This window comes from Electrophorus electricus, chromosome 14 (genome assembly GCF_013358815.1).
Source record: "Electrophorus electricus isolate fEleEle1 chromosome 14, fEleEle1.pri, whole genome shotgun sequence".
Lineage (NCBI taxonomy): Eukaryota > Metazoa > Chordata > Actinopteri > Gymnotiformes > Gymnotidae > Electrophorus > Electrophorus electricus.
The window spans coordinates 2,558,252-2,578,959 of record NC_049548.1 but is presented as its reverse complement, the minus strand read 5'-3'; the positions used below and the strand labels follow the sequence as shown (position 1 = coordinate 2,578,959).

The 20,708-nt window shown below is 44.2% G+C and overlaps 2 protein-coding genes across 8 annotated transcripts; one reads left to right on the top strand and one right to left on the bottom strand.

Annotated features, from left to right (window-relative positions):
- Window positions 1–182: 182 nt before the first annotated feature.
- Window positions 183–14,739, bottom strand: plcd3b (phospholipase C, delta 3b). 2 transcript variants are annotated; one of them, XM_035533737.1, is made up of 15 exons: window positions 14,502–14,739; window positions 13,067–13,225; window positions 11,300–11,528; window positions 10,902–11,031; window positions 9,010–9,235; window positions 8,283–8,484; window positions 7,171–7,312; window positions 6,609–6,761; window positions 5,332–5,466; window positions 4,760–4,931; window positions 4,422–4,538; window positions 4,129–4,307; window positions 3,312–3,447; window positions 3,013–3,162; window positions 183–2,893 (listed from the first exon to the last, which is right to left on the bottom strand). In XM_035533737.1, the coding sequence occupies exons 1-15, from the start codon at window positions 14,590–14,592 to the stop codon at window positions 2,769–2,771; spliced, it is 2,346 nt and encodes a 781-aa protein (XP_035389630.1). In that variant the 5' UTR covers window positions 14,593–14,739; the 3' UTR covers window positions 183–2,768. The 2 variants fall into 2 exon arrangements, with proteins under 2 accessions (XP_035389630.1, XP_026869281.2); XM_027013480.2 differs by having other exon boundaries at window positions 4,760–4,907.
- A 236-nt stretch (window positions 14,740–14,975) lies between these two features.
- acbd4 (acyl-CoA binding domain containing 4) lies at window positions 14,976–20,667 on the top strand. Of its 6 annotated transcripts, none has more exons than XM_027013455.2 (10): window positions 14,976–14,998; window positions 16,501–16,621; window positions 16,786–16,870; window positions 17,057–17,177; window positions 17,804–17,929; window positions 18,496–18,581; window positions 18,782–18,899; window positions 19,036–19,238; window positions 20,073–20,126; window positions 20,280–20,667. In XM_027013455.2, exons 2-10 carry the CDS (start codon window positions 16,527–16,529, stop codon window positions 20,412–20,414), a joined length of 1,023 nt encoding a protein of 340 aa, XP_026869256.1. In that variant the 5' UTR covers window positions 14,976–14,998; window positions 16,501–16,526; the 3' UTR covers window positions 20,415–20,667. The 6 variants fall into 6 exon arrangements, with proteins under 6 accessions (XP_026869256.1, XP_026869252.1, XP_026869254.2 ...); XM_027013451.2 differs by lacking the exon at window positions 14,976–14,998 and adding an exon at window positions 15,830–16,081 and having other exon boundaries at window positions 20,073–20,184; window positions 20,280–20,393; XM_027013453.2 differs by lacking the exon at window positions 14,976–14,998 and adding an exon at window positions 15,832–16,387.
- The last annotated feature ends 41 nt before the right edge of the window (window positions 20,668–20,708 follow it).

The window sequence follows — 20,708 nt, the reverse complement described above, 5'->3', positions numbered from 1 at the left end:
AAAGAAATAATAATGAGGATGAGCACATTACAGTTCTGCAATTTAACAAGCTCAGCCCTCCAGAGGGCACTGCTTTCACGATAAAGCGTAGCAATGGTCACAGTGCACTACCGGCCTACCACAGTTTACAATGGGTTTAACAACAGAAGCAGAATTCACACATTCAGAAACACTCCAAGAAATCCATGTAACCAAAAACATGTTTATTTGCATGTCTGAAGAGAAACAATATGTTGCCGTTTAATATATGAAAGTCTTACAGTTGTAATTTATATCAGACAAGCTGTATGACATACATCTTTGTATCATGTAGCAAGCTAATGTGTGGTGACCATTTTAAATGAGAATAAGACAGTTGGAAATGGACAGATGAATTTCTAATAACTTTAACTGTGCAAATAGGCCTTCATCCCCTTTAGCAATGTTAGTGACATTTTTCAGATATTGATAAACAAACAAACAAAACAATAAGTGCCTTGTAAGTCTAATGGTCTATTAAACAGGACTATTAAACGGAGTCATTAAAGAACTAGCATTTCTATACAAAACCCACTGTATGGTCTCACTAGTCCCAAATGTCAACTTTGAAGATAGTGTTAAAGGAGAATCTAAGAAGAATGATATAAACCAATCTATGAATATAAAAAGGATGCCATAAGGGGGTAAAGTACAATACGTCTATGTTACGTCCATTATCTGAACCTGAAAAAAACATCTATAATTAAAAAAGATACTACACTTATCTACTACATAAAACAGCTTCCGATTTTTAACACCTGTACAATTAATAAGCAAAAGTTACGGCAACGCTGGTGTACGTGTGTGTTTGAGATCATTTCTAATTGATGGGCCAGCAATGTTTAACATAGCATTTTTGAAAGCATACTACAGCGATACTACAGTAGGTATTCACAGTATGAAACAAACCTACACTTTACAAACTCCATACAAAGTTATGGTCACATCTGAGTTGCCATTTTCAGGATGGTTCCACTCCTGGTTCCACATCCAGCATTTTTCATTCACTACTGGTAATGAATTTAGTTATTCAGATTTTCTTGAATTATCATAATAAGAAGTGTCTTTTGAGATTTTAAATAAAGAAAGTTCACCAAGAGTTGAACCCTGGAATTGTTTCTATTTGACTAACTTGAGAACCATCAGGTGGGTAGCAGCTGGATGCAGTTCTTTATAAATGAAAATGTCTTAAATTTTTTGCACAGTAAAAATATTTGATTTTTTGGAATTTGACAATGCAAGCAGGCTAAAAACTGAAGGATGTCATGGGGGTTCAATGTCGTACAATGTCCATATCAGATGAACTGTAACATTAAATGGTTAAGAGGTGGATGCATGTGCGGAGAAGAGCGAGATTTATTAGATAAATTAGCTCAAATCCAGAGCCATAGTCGTTGAACAGTCCAGGATCATAGAACCAATGCGGAGAGGCCAGGAATACATGACGATTAAAAAGAAACTCTGTATGAAAAAAGGGGTATCAGACTACAACACACAAGCAACGATAATAACAAATAACTAACACTAGCAATAACAAACAAGAAAATGTGATGCTTGGAACAACACACCGAGGTTAGGAATGACCCAAAGAGCAGCTAGGGTTGAACACTGACTGCATGATACATTAGGGCAAATGAGCACTAAAGACGTGAAACTCCAGAGGGGCGGAGAAAACAAAAATAAGAACCAGAACCACATCAAGGAAGCAAAGCAAAACAGACATGACACACGGTAACCATGGCAATAGGACGCTAGGGCGTGGCCGATCATGACGTCAGCTTCAGTACACTTACAAACATACACTTTTGTTAATGTGAAAAATAAGAAAAAAAAAGATGATTACCACCCTCACATGCACAAACCCACAATCTCGACATCAGAGAAACAGTGATTTGAAAACAGGCAGTTTTTATGTGGAATGTATGGACTGGGGACATGAACAGTGTATTTTGAAACTGTAACAATATTAACATATTGCTTCAAAATTTTTTATTTTAATAAACCAAGGGAAATTAAATTTTCCCTGATAGGGTCCCTGTACGCACAGCTCGTACCAGGCCTGAAAGTGCCACGCTGTGTGTAATTACACACTATTCTTTTTTAGAATATCCTGCAACCACATCTAAAACCCAAATCTGTTGAAGCTTCAGGAAAGCTCTCGACCACCCACGAGTGCAAGTCTACCCCAATGTCTGCTAAAAGGGAAAGGCGACCTGTCTAGTTTCCCGTGTTTCAGTTCAGCGGTCTCCCGGGACATTAGGGAGGGCCCAGGATGGACAACCCCTAGATCCCTGCGTTTCTTACTGCATTACAGCGGGGATTTGATCCCAGCCATGTCTTTGGCTTACACACTGCACTCCATTGTTCAGTTGCATAGTGAAAGTTATTAAGATATAACTTTTGAGATATAAAGAAAACTTTATTAGTATATAAGCTACAGTTTAAACGTGCTACATTTAGCTACATTGCATAATACTATCATAAATATTCTGACCTGTTTTCAGTTCTTCATAAATGTATGTATATCCTTTGGTTCATGCGGGGACCTTAACGAAAACAAACTGGCGTTCTATATTACCTACATGAAACCACTCTGGTGTTTCTTCTACTTGGTCTCTGTGGCTGATCTCCACACAGTCACGCTCACTGAAACAAATGTAAGGATATGCAAGAATTCCAGCAAAATGTTTGGCAGGCACCGCAATCCAGCACAGGGTCCGAGTGGCAGCATCTGGCTCTGCTGGGTTCGGTTAGGCATTGGGTGAGGCAGGGTGTTTGGGGCTGCTGTAGTTAGGCGTGACCTTGACGTGAACAAAGAGACTGGCGGGAGAGAGGCTGGAACCGTCCGCCCCGAGCAGCCGCACGTGCCGGTAACCTGCGGGGCAGAGATCCCTCGCTTAGACGGCACATTCCACAGCATGCAGCACGGGTGTGGCCAAGAGACACACGTCACATTGCTTAGAGCAGACGCACGGAACAGGAGGAGGCGCAGACCTGCACGCATGCTGGAGAAAGGTAGCGTGAACTGGCCCAGGAACTCATTCCGGGTGGCGTAATCATGGTCCTCCACCACAAAGCGCACTAGGACCAGCTCAGGCACGTGCAGGAGAAACTTGAAGGTGCAGTCCCACCTGGGGTTAAAACCTGGCCAGAAACACACAGGACAGAAGCAGGACTCGCACTCACACGCCAACTCTCACTGGGCCATCGAAATGACTCCCGGAAGGAGAAACATAATGAGAGCATCTATGACATACTTTTTTTACAGTGCCTACAAAGTGTTGGGTGCGTACCATTGTTGTTGATGCGGTGTGTCTTTTTCTTGTTATTGTCTATGGGAGTCCCATGGATCTCTACCCACACCTGAGGGTCCACGATGGAGTTGAGCTTCTCTGTGTCTGGTTTGGGCAGCTGCTGGGCTGAGATGACCTGGTACACAACACACAATGGCACAAAAACCGAAAGGCTGACTGAAAGCTGAGATTTTGGGTGGAAAAGACTGAAATCAATTCCATCAAAGCCCTTCATCATATTTCATCATGTGATAGAGAAAAGGCTGAATTATGTGAGGTGACCAGACGTGAGTTGTTCAAAATATCCCATCAGTGTCCAGACATCATTCTGTGAGAGATCTGGGTAGGTCCTAGTAGCTAACTACACGTGAAATTCCAGTGGTTGTGATTCTTCTATGTACGGAGTAGCTGAGTGTTCAGCGATGTAAGAGCAGAGCTGTTTTTTATGGAGATGAGCTAATGTATCAAAAGTCTAATGTTCACTTCCACGAAATATGACACAGTGCCATGATGTTTTTTGTGTTTCACTTGGTTCATGTTTCACACAACATGGAGTAGGCGAGAAATACCTAACCTTGGCAACCAAGGCCGCTTGTAGCGCGCTGACAATTTAGTAAAAGCATTTGTGGGTGTGTCGGTGGCAGGCAGTGTATCGACGGTTAATGCTAGTGCCATTCCATAATGGACCCATTTAAAAAAACAACATATACCACTGGGAGCACAAAAGCAAGGTCGTTCGATCTCTTGCGGCAAAAAGCCCGGCCTCACCCGAAGCGTATCGCAGCCTGAACGCAACCGAGGTCTGATGCGTGCTCACCTTAATAGTGAGGAGGGTGGGCTCGTGCCCCGGACCCCTGCCCGTGTTCTCAGGGGTGAACTCGGAGTCAGCCTGGCACAAGAAGCTGGGCTTCAGCACGTACCCGCAGCGGCCGTTGGGCAAGAAACGGCCCTGGTTCAGATCCATCTGCTCGCCCAGGGTCTGGAAGTTCAGGGCGACTGCGGGACACAGCAAGTCACATGCAGTCACCTTTTGGGAAGGCCATGGAACGCCATTTATACGCTTTGCTACGTGCATGGGATCCTTTCTGATCCGGATGCGTGGGGGCGTACCGAGCTGGCATCCGGCGTTCCACATGTCCTGAGGGTTGTAGTTGGAGGACTGCAGCCGCTGACCCGACGGGTAGATCCGGCTCAGCTGCCGGCTGTTGTGCTGCACAAAGAACTTCCCTGCAAGTGGAAGGATGCTGGATGAAACCGTGTGCAGACAAATTTAGACGTGTCATCTCAGCAAAACACGGGACAAACTTCATAAACCACCAGTCATGAGTGCATGAGCAAGACTCGAACGCACACAAACACAGTCCAAAAGTACCTCGTTTCAAAATGTCACCACACATTTATATAGCGCCTCACTGACAGAAAGACAACAGGATGCACATGCTGGGTACCTGAGTTTTTGATGTGTTTGAGAGCCTCACTCTCGGAGAAGGAGGACATTTCGTTGGGGAGCCGTTTAGCCGCCTGGTCAAAGCCCCTGAAGGGAACGCTGTGGGTGTAGACCACCAGGTCTGAGAGCTCTGGACTCAGCTTGGACACCTTGGCAGGAGAGGCACACAGACACTGGGGTGCCAAGGGCACCCGCGACACGCAGACACACGCAGGACACGCCAGGCTTCAGCAGGCCGTGCCGGCTCAAAAACACATGCACAAAAAGTCGCAACAGGTGCGGGTCGTAGCCACAAACACACACAAGCATGACTGCACAGCAATATGCTGGCATTCACAAACATACACAAGCATTACTGCGCGCACGCACACACACACACACACACACACACACACACACACACACACACACACACAAACACACACTAGCACCCGCACAGGAATCGCTGAACAGAAACATTAAAAGTGCACTATAAGCAACCAAACGGGCAGACGTTTGTCTATTTCAGACATGGAGTTCACATTAGAAGCAGGTGCATGCTGGGGGGGACACAGAGAGACGAAACCCACTCGCCTTCCTGCTGTCTTTCCTGGCCTTGGGCCTGTCCTCGGCCTTGGACTCGTCCTCTGAGCAGCTGGACTCTGAGGAGCTGGACTCCTGCTCCATGTGTTCCTTCTTTCCTTTCACCAGGACCTTCCCTCGCAGATCCTGCCACGGGGCACAAGCAGCAGGCCCAGGTGAAACCAGCGCGCTTCACAATCCGTCGGTGTGATTTGTTCAAAGGACTTGCTGATATTAGAAGGTGCGCTGCAATATTTTTAAAACCATTTTCAAAGCACATAATTGCATAGATCTGTGTATATATACACTCATACACATATTTCAAGACGTAGTTTTGTGAGATCTGCAGTCGTGTGTACTCAAACGGGCTCTAGATAAGGCCGCTGTAGCAGAACCTGAGAGGCTGCCTGTTGGACTGCCCTGCTGATAACACTGAATATTGCGCTAACAGATATTCATCACACTGTAGAACTCGTGTACAGAGCACCACGCCTAGCTCAGACCGAATCAGCGTCAGTCAGCCACAGGTTGATACCTGCTTTTGGTGAGCCTGATCAATATCGTCGGTAATCAGTGCAATAGGTTTTAACACAAATCAATTAATTAGGTCCTATTAATTAGGACAGAAAATAGGACCAATATCTACGTGCACTTCAGATTGTCCATCAGACATACACACACACACACACACACACACACACACACACACACACTTACACGTGCGCGCACACACACACTCACACTCACACACACACACAAACGCATACACACACACACACGCGCATACACACACACATGCATACATACACACACACACACACACACACACACACACACACACACACACTTGCACACACATCACAATCCATAAGGCTCCATTTGGCCATTTCCTGAGTGGATGAAGGCTTGTATTTTTTCCCCCTGGACAGGATTAACAAACAGCATTAGGGAGTGAGACGAGCCGTCTGCCAGATCTGGACGCGGCCTTCGCCTCAAAGCATTAGACTCTGAAGCTCTCAGATATCCTCTCATTTCCATACTTCTCGGAGCTTTGGGAATGCTCCAGACAGCGCTACAGCAGAGGAGGCAGAGATGTTCTGGGGGGTGACTGGGGGGTGTGGCTTCAAGGGAACATCTGAGCATGTGACAGTATGGAATAAGAACAAAAGCTTTAATGTTTACACAAGTGAAAGAACAAAACAATAAAATCAAAGAAGCACCATGAATAAAAAACAAAACCAGAAACGACAGCAGAACAAGGTCTCGGGCGGCTGGCCTTTCCTCCGTACCTCTGGAGATGGAAGGCTCTCACAGGTCTGGTCGCTGAGGGGTTTAGTGAGCAGCTTGTCCCCCAGAATGCTGCGCAACTGCTGGGCCATGACTGCCTGCTGCTCCAACGAGCAGTGGTTCTCCAGGGACAGAATCAGAGGGTAGGGCGAGGCCTGTGGAGCACAGGACCCGGACGCAGGGATGGGACCCAGCCATGGCAGATACATGGCAGCAGACCGCAGAAAATGATACGTAGGTCAAAAATTGGAAATTTCGGATATGGAAAAGAATAGTGTTTGGTTCGGTTGATCAAACATTGATAGTTTAGTCATGTTGTTTTTCGATTGTGCAATTTACAAAATTAAACTTCTAAACCGTGACGAGCCCTAACACAAGGTTTGAAGTGCTAAGCATAAACAGCAATTAGATCACCACTCACCATGCCTACTGAAATGCCATAACTAAAGTACATGAGCAAATTCAGTTAGAAATAAAAGTAGCTTGCAAAGGTCAGTGTTGCACAAAAGTGGCCCAACAGAGCAGGAGGGAAATGGAGGGCCCTCCTCCACACGCTGCCCCCACCTTAAAGGCGTATTCAGCGATGGTCTCCACCACCTCTCTGAAAGGCACTTTAGACGTGAGGGTGTGGCCATGGCAAATCACAGGCTCCTTATCACCATCCCAGCAGTCCAGCTCCACACAGCGACAACCATGGCTAAGTGCTCTGCACACACATGCACGCACACACACACACAGGCACACACACAAATCACATATATATATATATATATATATATATATATACAAAATATAAAGACACACACAAAATATAAAGATGATTGCTTGGACAACTTTTCTACATTGTTTTACACTGGAGAAACCAGGAGAAGGCTCGCTGATCGGTGTGTCAAACACCTTCAGACCTTCAGAATGAAGGATTTGTGGTTTCCAGTGGCGAGGCATTTAAACACTAACGGACACTGTATTAATAACATTGTGATTCCAGTAATGATCTGTTGGCATTGCCAGTTGTTGCTCTGGCAGCCAATAAAATTAGAAAACTCAAAGAAAATAATCTGCTTGTAACGTGCTGTTCCGAGTCCTGAGGGGTGTGGAGAAGGACGCACAGACTCTCTTGGCAAGGACGAACATTTAATTACATAAAACAAAAGACTTACGTACAATACAAACAACAAACATAGACACACTAAACACTAACAATATTTAACACTTAACATGATCAAGACAATCAGTTACAAGAGTTACGTTTTACAAACAAATAACACGCCACATGAACTTCTACAAGTACATTAACAATGACCAGCACCCTGCACACAAGGCCATGGGTTTATATACATAAAGACAAGACAAGGCCCAGGTGTGTGCAGGTGTGGCTACAAGCAAATATGCTCCCATTTCACTTGGCGGTCCAAATCATGTGACTCGCGGGAGGCGAGCGTTCTGTGACACTACTAAACTACAATCTTGGAGCTTTAGAACCCCGAGGAGTGAATGTTATGATTTAAACATCTACTTTTCATATACAAACTGGCTCCTACTACTATTCATTCAGAAGCACTAATCTAATTCTCTACACCTCTTACTTCTTCTTTGTATACATATATACACTCACACACACACACATATACAGCACAGCCGGTGGGTGTGCTCTCGTGCACGCGTAGGCACTGTACCTGACGTAGGTGTCCGTGCTACTCTCGCTCATGACTTGGTCTTTGGTGAGGTACGTGTTGTGAGAAGAGGAGATGAAGTAGTGGCTGAGGGGCCGGCTCATGTCCTGACAGACCCTGCCATGCTCCAGATCGAACACGTCGTTCTCCTTCGACAGCATGTACATGGTGAAGCCGTTGGCCGTCATGAGCTGGTTGTTCCGAGCTGCACTGGCCACAACACAAATTAACACAGATTAAATACATTAACACAGATTAACACAGATTCAATCAGTACATGCAGCCTTATTCAACACACATACAGATAAGAAAACACATCAGTGCTTGTCGCTCGCGTATTTAATACTAGATGAAGGCGTTTTAAGGCTTGAACCAAATTTTACAGACTGGTACAGCAGGAGCCCCAACAAAGACAGGCAGCTAAAGGCAAGTGAATGACACACACACCCACAGACACACTTACACACGCATACGCACTAACTCCCAGTTCTGAAGGGCCATAGCAGTACCCAGTTGTGTGTGGGTGGCTGTGTGCCTGGGTGTGTGCATGTTTCTGCAGTGACAGAGTTAACGCAGGTGCTGTCAGATGATTATGAAGTCCTCCATCAGCAAAGCATAGGAAAGAATGAACAAAAGAACAGCTGATTGAAAAGGAAGGCCATCAAAATGGCTGATGTTTTGACCAGGGGTCACCGCCTTCACGACAGCGGAACAGGCGCCGTGATCATACCCCATTCGTTGAGCTCATAGGTGAGGATGAGGCTCTGGGCGTGCACCAGCATGCTGTCCTCTCCCTGGTCCTTTAGGAAGTCCCGCAGGTCCACGGTGGACAGCACGCGCCCATTAGAGGAGTACTGCTGGAAGACAGCGTCCAGCTCGGGTCGACGCAGCAGCTCTCGGCAGAACAGCTCGATCTCACTGTGGTCCAGGCGGTCATCGCCTGACTGATCACACTTCTGTCACACACAGGCAACACAAACACTCTTAAGTGGGAGAGAGAAAACTCATACCATTTTACTACAATACTGTTAAACTATAATTCTATAATACTGTAATACTATAATATAGCCATGCTATTATACTACAATACTGTAAAACTATAATACTGTAATACTATAATAATATAGCCATGCTATTATACTACAATACTGTTAAACTATAATACTGTAATACTATAATAATATAGCCATGCTATTATACTACAATACTGTAAAACTATAATACTGTAATACTATAATAATATAGCCATGCTATTATACTACAATACTGTTAAACTATAATACTGTAATACTATAATAATATAGTCATGCTATTATACTACAATACTGTTAAACTATAATACTGTAATGCTATAATAATATAGCCATGCTATTATACTACAATACTGTTAAACTATAATACTGTAATACTATAATAATATAGCCATGCTATTATACTACAATACTGTTAAACTATAATACTGTAATACTATAATAATATAGCCATGCTATTATACTACAATACTGTTAAACTATAATACTGTATTACTATAATAATATAGCCATGCTATTATACTACAATACTGTTAAACTATAATACTGTAATACTATAATATAGCCATGCTATTATACTACAATACTGTAAAACTATAATACTGTAATACTATAATAATATAGCCATGCTATTATACTACAATACTGTTAAACTATAATTCTATAATACTGTAATACTATAATATAGCCATGCTATTATACTACAATACTGTAAAACTATAATACTGTAATACTATAATAATATAGCCATGCTATTATACTACAATACTGTTAAACTATAATACTGTAATACTATAATAATATAGCCATGCTATTATACAATACTGTTAAACTATAATACTGTAATACTATAATAATATACCCATGCTATTATACTACAATACTGTTAAACTATAATACTGTAATGCTATAATATAGCCATGCTATTATACTACAATACTGTTAAACTATAATACTGTAATACTATAATAATATAGCCATGCTATTATACTACAATACTGTTAAACTATAATACTGTAATTCTGTAGTACTATATACATGCTATTATACCATAAAACTGAATCCTGTAAAACTATAATACTGTACTGTACTAATAATATAATACTAATGTCACAAAACACTGCTTCCCCACGAGTCATGTGTTATGGCCCACCGTGTGCAGTGGGATTCACATGTATGCTGTTTGTAACCACGGATTAATATTACATGTTGATCTGTCTATTTAAACCCCTGTCAGTTTGTGTTCCCCGTTGGTCACTGTCGTTATGTAGTGTTAAACGTCTGTGTAGTGGTAACACCTGTTTGTATCGCCTCTAATGATGTGTAGGTTATCCTTGTGACGTGTTGAGTGTGTAGCCATGTTCCCCGTAAATGTTATATGTGACTGCCACCGTTGTTGTCTACGTTGTGTGTTAATAAACATCTTTCACAGTCAGTGGGAGGCTGTGTGTCCTGCTCCACGCCAATCGGCACTCGGGCAGTCCGCGTTACACTATAGCCATGCTATAATACTGGCTTAATTTCAGAATTTTTGTATGCTCAGAATGGCTTTTTTAAAACATGGTAAGAGAGTTAGGTACAAAGGCGGGACCTTGAACAGGCCAAACGCGTATTGCTCATTGAGGTCTATGTTGATCATCTGAAGGAGAGTCTGCACTTCATCATACGTCATCTTCCCATCACGGTTCAAATCTGCCTGCCTCAGGTAGGCATGGATCCAAGTGAGCGGAGTCAAGGCTTAATCCACAAGGCCTGCGTTATCACATGAACAACTGAATGGGGAATGTTGACTTAATCAACGGAAAGAGGCCAAGTCATGCCGGAACAAGACAAACAAAGACAAAAAAACGAAAAAAAACCCCACATCATTGTGATCAGGGAAGAATGAGCCAATTAGCAGCACTTTCCCAGAAACCTTAGTAACTTCTGCTTCATAGCTCTGAGGCCTGCTGAAGCTGAACTGGCCGACAGGGTGCGGCAGAAGGATATTGGTCGAGTTTCTCCGACTGGCTCATGTTGCTGATGCACTCCTGGAGTGTGCGGAGACCACGGGCCCAGCACTGCGCCTCCTCCCGGCTGCCACACTGGAGGTCCAGACTCTTACGGCCCCCCTTGAATATGATGGTGAGGCAGTGCTCCTCGGGCAGAGAGCCGGCCAGCCGCCGCAGCGTCTCCGACTGGCAGCCCTCCCGCACACACTCCACTTCCATCACCGAGACTGGGGGAGAGAGGGAAGAGGATGAAAGAGAGAGGGGGGGGGGAGAGAGAGAGCGAGAGAGAGGAAGAGAGGGAGAGGGAGAGAGAGAGAGGGAGAGAGAGAAAGAGAGGAAGAGGGAGAGGGAGAGAGAGAGAGGGAGAGAGAGAAAGAGAGGAAGAGGGAGAGGGAGAGAGAGAGAGGGAGAGAGATAGAGGGAGAGAGAGAGGGGGAGAGAGAGGGAGAGAGAGAGAGAGAGAGAGAGAGAGATAGAGAGGGAGAGAGAGAGGGGGAGAGAGGGAGAGAGAGAGAGAGAGAGAGTCCTGTGAAGTCTTTAGCAGACAAATAGTAACAGAAAACACCACAAGCACAAACCATGCAAATATTTCTGAATCTGCAAATACACAGGCATGTAAACAGGTAATCCTAACGGAACAAGGTTACATTATTAGCCTAACTGCTTAATGTATTCAGAGAGCAAACACAGGAAATGGAAAAGGCTGCTCTAATAAACAGTGGTACACAGAAGCTGATGGTCCACAGAAGTCAAATACAAGCCAATACACCCAAATCATTGGTTTCCTCCATAACTACTTTCACACTCACTCTTCACTAATGGATAAGATGTGCAAACCACTTTCTTTATTCAACTTTTTAAGTAATTCAGACACACACACAAACACGTCCACAGGGTATGAATAATTCAGTTGCCCTGTAGCTGCTATATAATGGTTATGTGACTGTGTGAGAAGGACACCATAACAAATATAGAATGGATAAAAAATAATTAATAAAGAGTGTCATTGTCCAACGTAGATCACTCTTACCACAGGAAATCACCTGATGTTTGCACAGGTTTACTTAATGTGACCCAAATGTGGCTATATACTGACAGGAGTTGCTGTGTGCAGGACCTATGTCTGACAGAGGGAACCCTCTCTCCACGCTTCCAGGAAGGACCCGCACATTCAGAACACCATTACAATATGACCACAGGCAACAAATGACAACGGTGTCAAATGAAAACCTCGTGTACAGGTTTAATAAGAACACACCTGTGTACACTTTTACTGAGAAAAGGTCATTGGATGACAACGGTGTGTTCATCATGCACATACACACACACACACACACACGAGAGCACACAATGGTGTGCACACACTAGCAACGTCATCTTGACCGCGTCACTAAAGAGCATCGCTTCTACGAGCAATTGAAGACTAAGGTTTCTATATCCAAACCGCACTGCTACCAGGGTTATGATCACCTTTCATGTAAACTCTGAAAGCCAAACCAGAAAGAGAAAGGCAGCAATCGTCCCGCCCCTCCGCTGTCTGTAATTAGAATGTTCCATGCAGCTCACAGGGCAGGAAGAGAACCCCCCCCGTCCAAGACACAAATAGACCAGGCCTGTAATAACAGCCGGGCCTGCTGACGGTAGACAGGGACCCTGGGCTGTTCCTGCACCCATAATAAGGCGTATTTTAAACCTCCACCTCAGAGGGTCCAGGCATTGCTCTTACTTCGGTGTTCCAACCCCATGCCGGCCCGGGAACACTCACAGGATTTGGGCTTGCTGAAGCTCTTGGAAGACTCGCAGCGCACCGTCACGCCATCGTCCTGAAGCTGAAGCGTGCGGTGCCTCTGCCAACGGGGAGAGCGCACCTTCAACATCGGCGTTCCCTGCAGCATGGCCTGTACGTCCTCATCATCCTGGACACCTGGGGTAGCAGGAGGGGGCGGAGTCAAGTCACTCAAAGGCTCAAATAATCATCCGGCTGACCTATGCAGTTGACTTTTGGTAATTGAAGGTATAATGGCAACACAACAATTATATCATAGTGGTGTGTGTGTGTATGTGTGTGTGTGTGAGAGAGAGTGTGTGAGTGAGTGAGTGAGTGAGTGAGTGAGTGAGTGAGTGAGTGAGAGAGAGAGAGAGAGAGAGAGAGAGAGAGAGAGAGAGAGAGAAACAGGATAAGGATTAAGAGCTTTTACATGGGGAAGAACACATAAGCCCAAAACCAGTGCAGTGCAGTTATCAAGGCCAGTCCAACCAACAAGAATGCTTTATTTACTGCTTGCATTCTCCAATGGCCTTAATTAAATTGTTCTCAATCCTAGCTGCTGACCACATACTTGTACAAACAGAGAGAATGGAGTTGGGTTATTAAAGGTTAGTCACAGATCTTATTACAGCATCTTAGTTACAAACATGGGTTTTCAAATAATTAATTACTGATGGATATGAAATGATGACATATTCAAAATGTGGAACGCAGTGAATTTGCCATTAGGTTAAAAAGTTAGAATCCGCATTTTAGACACTGCCTAAACTTCAGCCCATTTTCCATGAGGCTGCTTTCAGAGTGGGTCCTACGGCGCCTCTCTGCAGGGCGAGTCCGGGGGCTTGGCTGGAGACGTATTATTTGCTAAATCAAAGTCTTTGGGACAGCTTGCATGCACTCGTGGCCAATAGTACGGACGGACCTCCCACCAACCTTCCTCCTTGACCACTACATGTTAAAATGTTCAAATGAAAGTTCACTATTTATTTATATATATTTATTTAAACAGATAAATCACCTGCACTATCAGAAAGTAAACTCGGTAAGCCTCCAGACGGTTTTACGACTAGTGGAAAAAGAAAAGCAAAGCGACACACAAAAGCTGATCTGTCGCTGCTCGCTTGCTCACCAGACTTCGATGTGTTTCCAGGACAGTGTTTACTACCTTACACTTATGGACACCTTGTACTTCACAAAGAAACAGCATATGAAACAAAACAAACCCATATAAACTGCGCGCAAACACTGCATTGCCATAATAGGAAATATGCTATAATGTTATTGAATTGAAGAGATTGTGTAGTTTACATTACGTGTGAATTATAGTTGTAATCTATGTCACACGCTTCATAAGAGCAACAAGCTCAGACATGCCACTGAAAAGGATTTGCCTATCACAGATGTAGGACGAAGCCTTAACTACATTTCTTACCTAAATTGCTGAGCGGATCGTCCGGCTGTGCTTTGCACATCCCTGCTCCGTTCTTACGCACGGGCTTTTCCTTCTCTCCACTGCCTGACATAACCGGTTCGGGTTGAATAGGTTCTTCTAAAGCGGTGTAGGGAAGGGCTTTAATAAAAGCTCGGAGAGAGTGAGCAGCACTTCTTTCTAAAAAAGTGTTTATTCTTTTACTTATCCCGTCGCAACAGCCAATTTATCCAGAACAGCGGAGGGCCAGCCCAGGGCTGATGACGTCACGGGCGGGTGGCCGCCTCTGCGGTGTCGAGGGCGGTCGGGTTAACGAAATGCAACCTCGTGGCAAGCGACAGCCCGCGCGCTTGCAGACCTCACGGTAACGGTACCGGAGGTCTACAGTTCGCCGATGCTGAGTGCTGGTTCCTAACCCAGAGCTGTTGTCTGCAGTCTTCAAACTCTGATACCTAGGGGAAGATGTTTACCTCTGCTCCTATACTGACTGGCTCAACTAGGTACACTGATGTTGTCTAACAAACTCCAGCACTTATGGTTTATTGCAGTTATTGTTTAAGAGAGACCTTATGTATTTGTATTTGATCCCTGTATTCTACAGTATTTTAGTTCATTGGTATGTTGGACTCTAACCTACTGTATTAAGATATATTCTATGAGTAAATGACAAAGCACTTTTGTAAATCGCTCTGTATACGAGCGTCTGCGAAATGTAAATGTAAATGCAATTTACGTCATTAGACGAATATAACGAGTACGTAGTATGCGGGAACTGTAATGGATGACTATTCAAAATAGTAGACTGTTCAATGCCTGAATAAAGAAATAAATAACATAAACTAGAACGTATTTGATCAGAAATGTAAAGAACAATAAGAACACAACACAAGGTCAACCACAAATTGATTTTTTAAAAGCTGTTTATTCAAAAGCTAACGGTTCATACAGACACCCTAACCTAACTAAGATACAAATCATTTTTACTAGGATGTCGCCCCCTGGCGTCGTCGAGGAACGCTTCAAGCACATTCCTCAGCACAAAATATGATCCAAAAAACACTTTTGGGGGATGAAATGCATCCTCTGGTAGGGAAATAACCTGAGGACATTATAAATTATAGACTGATTGCTGATTATTAACGGGGTGTTTGGTAAGAATCTTAAATCTGCTTTGAATGAACCAAATTAACTAATTTGCTGAATATTTCTACAACTAGTGTTTTGGTGATAATATTATTCAGGATAATCTCTGGTACGTACATTTACTAAAATCTTAATCCTAACATGTGGGATTGAGACCTGAATGAGGGGCGGGGCTATGTCGCTCGTGGAACCCGTTAGTCTCTACCACGTGACAACACCCGGAACTAAACTCGAATCTCAACTAGCTATTTTTATTTCTATCTATTTATTTATTTATTTATTTATTTGTTTGTTTATTTTTAGAAATCAGACCTGCCACACTAATGATTTAATTACCAAAAATGTATTTTCAGTGACGGCATCAAATGAGTTATTTCGTCACTCTAACATTTTTTTAACGCGAGTCCCCGAGCACTATTATGTGGGCAGAAGGAGCGCAGGTGAGGTAACTGGACTATGCCCACCTGCACAAGCTGCTTAGGGGCCTGCGGCCCTCACCGCTGCGAGTAACGCTAATACTCCGAAAGGTGCTTTTAAAACGCAGACTGTAAAACTCGCTAGCTAGCTACAGCGGCTAAGGCTTTAGCTGCACGTCGCTCGGCTGCGTTTAAAGAGCTGCAGGCCTCGCAGCACTGCGCCGTTTGCTGTGGAGGGTACCATGCCTAATCTGTCCACGTCCGAGGTTGCAGACTGTCAAACACGCTTTCAGGCTGCGGTGGATGTGATTCACAACCTTCCCAAAAACGGTAGCGTGCGCATGCAATGGAAAACGCCAGCTCTTGCTTTAGTACCAGATGTCATTGCACCACTGTGCGTAAAGTGTGTGTGTGTGTGTGTGTGCGTGCATTATGATGAACAGGTTCCTACAGGCCTTCGTATGAAGTAATGCTCCGGTTTTATGGCCTATACAAACAGGCTGTGTGCGGTCCTTGTAAAGCGTCGCGTCCGGGCTTCTGGGACCCCGTTGGCCGCTACAAGTGGTGAGAACTGGTGTCTGCGATGATCTTCAGTGAGGAACAGAGTACACTGTAACGCCAAGGCTTATCGTTCATGCGCCTTTGCTTGATGTTTCAGTGGTCAAAAATATTAGCTTAAGGCGTAGTGTGGAAGACACGGTGCAAGTGTACACACCTCTTCTTTACAGGGACGCTTGGCATGGGCTTGGAGACATGAGCTGTGAGAGTGCCATGGCTGCTTATGTTAATGAGATGAAGAAAGTCGCACAAGAGGTGAGCAGCAGACATTTGATGGTGATATCTGCGCAAAACGTTTATTGAAGCCTGTAAACTTTATAATGCACACTTGAAAATAAATGTTCTAGATGGGAGGTCTCTCACCTTAAGAGTTTTGCACAATTCATCTTTCTTTGTTAATTTGCTTCTGTGAAATAATTACAAATTCTTTCCATTTATAAGGTTATAGACAGTATGCCTGTTAATGAGAAGATGGCCTCCTTTTACCACTATTTTGAGCCACTCTACCATGTCATTCATGATATGCCCAGACCACCAGAGGAACTACTGAGTCTAATACCAGGTGAGTTGATTTACGGGTTTGTAGAACACTTTCTCACTGTTGGCTATAATTCAGTCGTTACATTTATATTATATATAGACACACACACACCTTTTTCTAGTATATACCTACTCAAACACCAATTGTGTGCCAGCTTCATAAACTAACAATTAAATACTGTATGTTTTAGAATGTGTAAATACTGTGTATTTACTGTGTACTGTATGTATATAAACAGTAATAAAACAGCAAATTGTTGTCTCTTATATAATCTACATTTTTATCAAGTTCTCTGAGAAGAAGCTTCCTCTGATAGCACTTAATAGTATTTAATATCTTAACCCATGACGGTCCATGATGATCAAAGTCATTTTTGAGGTAGGTGTCATAGTATAACAATCTATTGCCTTTTACATTCATGGCATTTAGCTGACGCTTTTATCCAAAGCTGAGTACAACCTGAGCAATTGAGGGTTAAGGGACTTGCTCAGGGGCCCAACAGTGGTAAATTGGCAGTGGTGGGGCTTGAACCAGCAACCGTCCAATTCAAGTCAAGTAGCTTCACCACTGAGCTGCCCTCATACCATGATATAAGCAAAGGCAAGCGCACCAGTGGTTTAAGAATATGGCCTGTGTTTGTATGTCAGATGTAAACGCTAATGAACAGACCGCTAGTCCACCTGAGGAAGTGCCTGATGCTCCACATGAAGAGGCGGATCAGGAAGGAGAGCGAGAGCCTGTCCCTAACGGTGACCCTCTGAGAGAGGGCGCAGGTAAAGACCTAACGCACAATGACTGGTGACTTTGAAATATGTGGCAGAACGTACTGGAGCACATGGCCAAAGTTAAGGTGTGGTTTGGATTAAACCTCATACAGGTTTGTCCTTTAGGGGCATGCCAGTTACTCTTGGCTCAGGTGTTATCGGTAGTGGCCTGAGAGAGCTTGTTCCTGCCTCTTCTCTGACTGTCTGGGTTGTTGTGGAGAAGGTGGGTCTGGTGAGGGGATATGTGGTAGTTCCTGGCTGCCTGGCAACCAGTCACAGACCCCACAGGTTCTGGCACAAGCATGGCTGAACATTAGTGATTCAAACTATATGACTGGTGGTGAGTGACTGAGATCCAGGCTACAGGTTGGTGGTTCGGCAGGGATATGTTAACAGCAGGCTGACCGACAGGATAGAGGCACATAAATTTACATGTTCTGAAATGTAAAACGTCTAGACCCGATGCTGAGAGTTTGTTGTGTCTGTGCTGGTGGTACATGTATGGTGTGACATGCAAGCTCAGTGTTAAACTGAGCAAGCGACCTCTGACACGTATACCCACTGCCTGGGTGTAGATTGGGCCCTGGAAGGCCAGGTACTGACCAACGACTCTGAGAGTGAAATCTTCTGTGACTCAGTGGAGCAGCTGGACAGCATTAAGGTACGTACTTCAAAGGTTGAATCCTACCTCCCTCTGGCAATAACAGCTCAGGCTATTGATAGGCATTATTAGCTCACCAGGCGCTCACATTATTCCCCCCCGACAAACAGCCAGTCTCTGGGCAATGCAGGGACCCAAACAAGTATGCACGCACACAGCCCTCTGATGTCCAGGGGCAAGAGTAGATGCCTGTCTTACAGGTCACCCAGATGGGGGCTGGACAAGGTGGAGAAGGGGCCGGGGATGTGCGTGTCCCCCCATTGAGGAGGCGAGACCCAGGAAGAGGGGGGACGAGGCACGGATCGAGAGAGCGTCTCGGTGAGACACTGATGCTATGCGGTAGTAAAGCTGCATGGTGCAACTTTTCAACTGCATGGTGGCTGGTGCAGGAAGGTGAATTTAACATGTAAAGACAGCGAGCTTTCCTGTATGTTATGTACTGTGCTATGACCAGGAAGTACACCTCATCGTAGTGGCGAGCGAGAAGGGCAGCCAGCCTCGGGCGCAGGGGGAGGAGCCGGCTCCGACAGAGGGGCTGAAAAGCTTCAGGACACTCAGGTGCAGCAGCAGATAGTTCTGGCCCTACGGAGGCTCAGAGTGGACATGCAGAGCGTCATGGAGCGACTGGAGGTGGTCGAGGGCCTGGCTGCAGCTCATGTAAGGGTTTTTCTGTAACTGAACACAAGAGTGATCTATGTGGACTGTAAGCGACACACAATAAAGACAGACCGAACCGTGTAGTGTAGCGCTTTTAGTTACATTAATACATAGGTAGACATATAATAACTGTTGAATGTAGATTACTGGGTGGAAAAAACTTTGAAGAAGGAAATTCTAGTCCTCTGGCTCAACACTGCATGGGCATTCAGCTCCTGTATCATGTCAGATATGCAGCCTAATCCCCGGTAGAACAAAATTAAGAAGAAGCACAGATGTCTGTGATTAGAATTTATATTGATACTGTGGTATTTAAGCCTCTAGGGACGTGTAATTGAACAGTATTTCCATAGATTATCTCGGAGCACAGTGGTACAGAAGACGCACTATGTATTTGCATGCTGCAAGTCAGGCATTGCATAAAGAATCATTAGACAAGCTGAATGCCTGAAATAAAATATTTCTATAGCCATAAAAAGGGGCATTTCAGGATTTTTTTAAAAGTAAGCAGATTGTGTGCTTTGAAAACAATAGTCATAAATCCAGTGTCTATAAAAAGGCAAATCATGTGCTTTATCCTTTACAGAGGATCGTTACAACAGAATATTCCTGAATGAAAGGAGTGCGTAACCCTGACAAACAGCTGTTTGATATATGAAGGTTGCAAAAGCAACATTGGCAGTTAAAATATGTTTACAATACAATGTTTTTCTCTCCCTTCTCACTTTTTCTTACTATATTCATTTATGGGCTGTGGTGTATTGTGGGTCGTATTGAGACGGTGCTTAACTGGTCTTGTCATCCCTTCTTTTTTCCTCTTTTAATACACTTAAGGCTCAGTGTTTGCAGTGGAGATCTCATATGCAATTAACAGCTCCACAGAGTGAGGTAAAACCACCCCTGATGGTGCTAAAAGTGGTGAAGTGTTTACGCAGCATGTCAAGATGTAAATAAATAAATGAATAAGCATGAACATTTGCAGCGTGAGCATCCGACGGCTCTGACACAGGAGCATTCAGAACCTCCCGCCTCTGTCCACAGGTGGAGAAACGGTGGCCGTTTGATGTTTCTGGCCGAACACTGCTGCTACTCCTGGTCTGGCCTTTCGTCGCACACGGAGTGGTCTCCTTGCTTAGACGGCGGAGGGAAAAGCACGTCCACGTTTCTGCCATGTGAATCTGCCTCAGACGAGCTACTGAATGATCAAATTAGTATTTGTGAACGCGAATGTAGGAAGGGAGTCGCCGTGGAGCTCTCTGCCTTCATCTAGTGTAAAGATAGGCTAATGCAAATCTCAACTTACTCTCAGAAGGAAAAGCAAATGATAGCTGGCTGCTGCAGGAACAGTGTTGGTTCATTTCAGAATTATATGTACATTCTGTTTATCCAAAGCTTGGATATATAAATGTATATAGCAACAGTCATCATATTCAATTATGTGGGATTTGTTTTTTAAAAATCCTTTGAAGA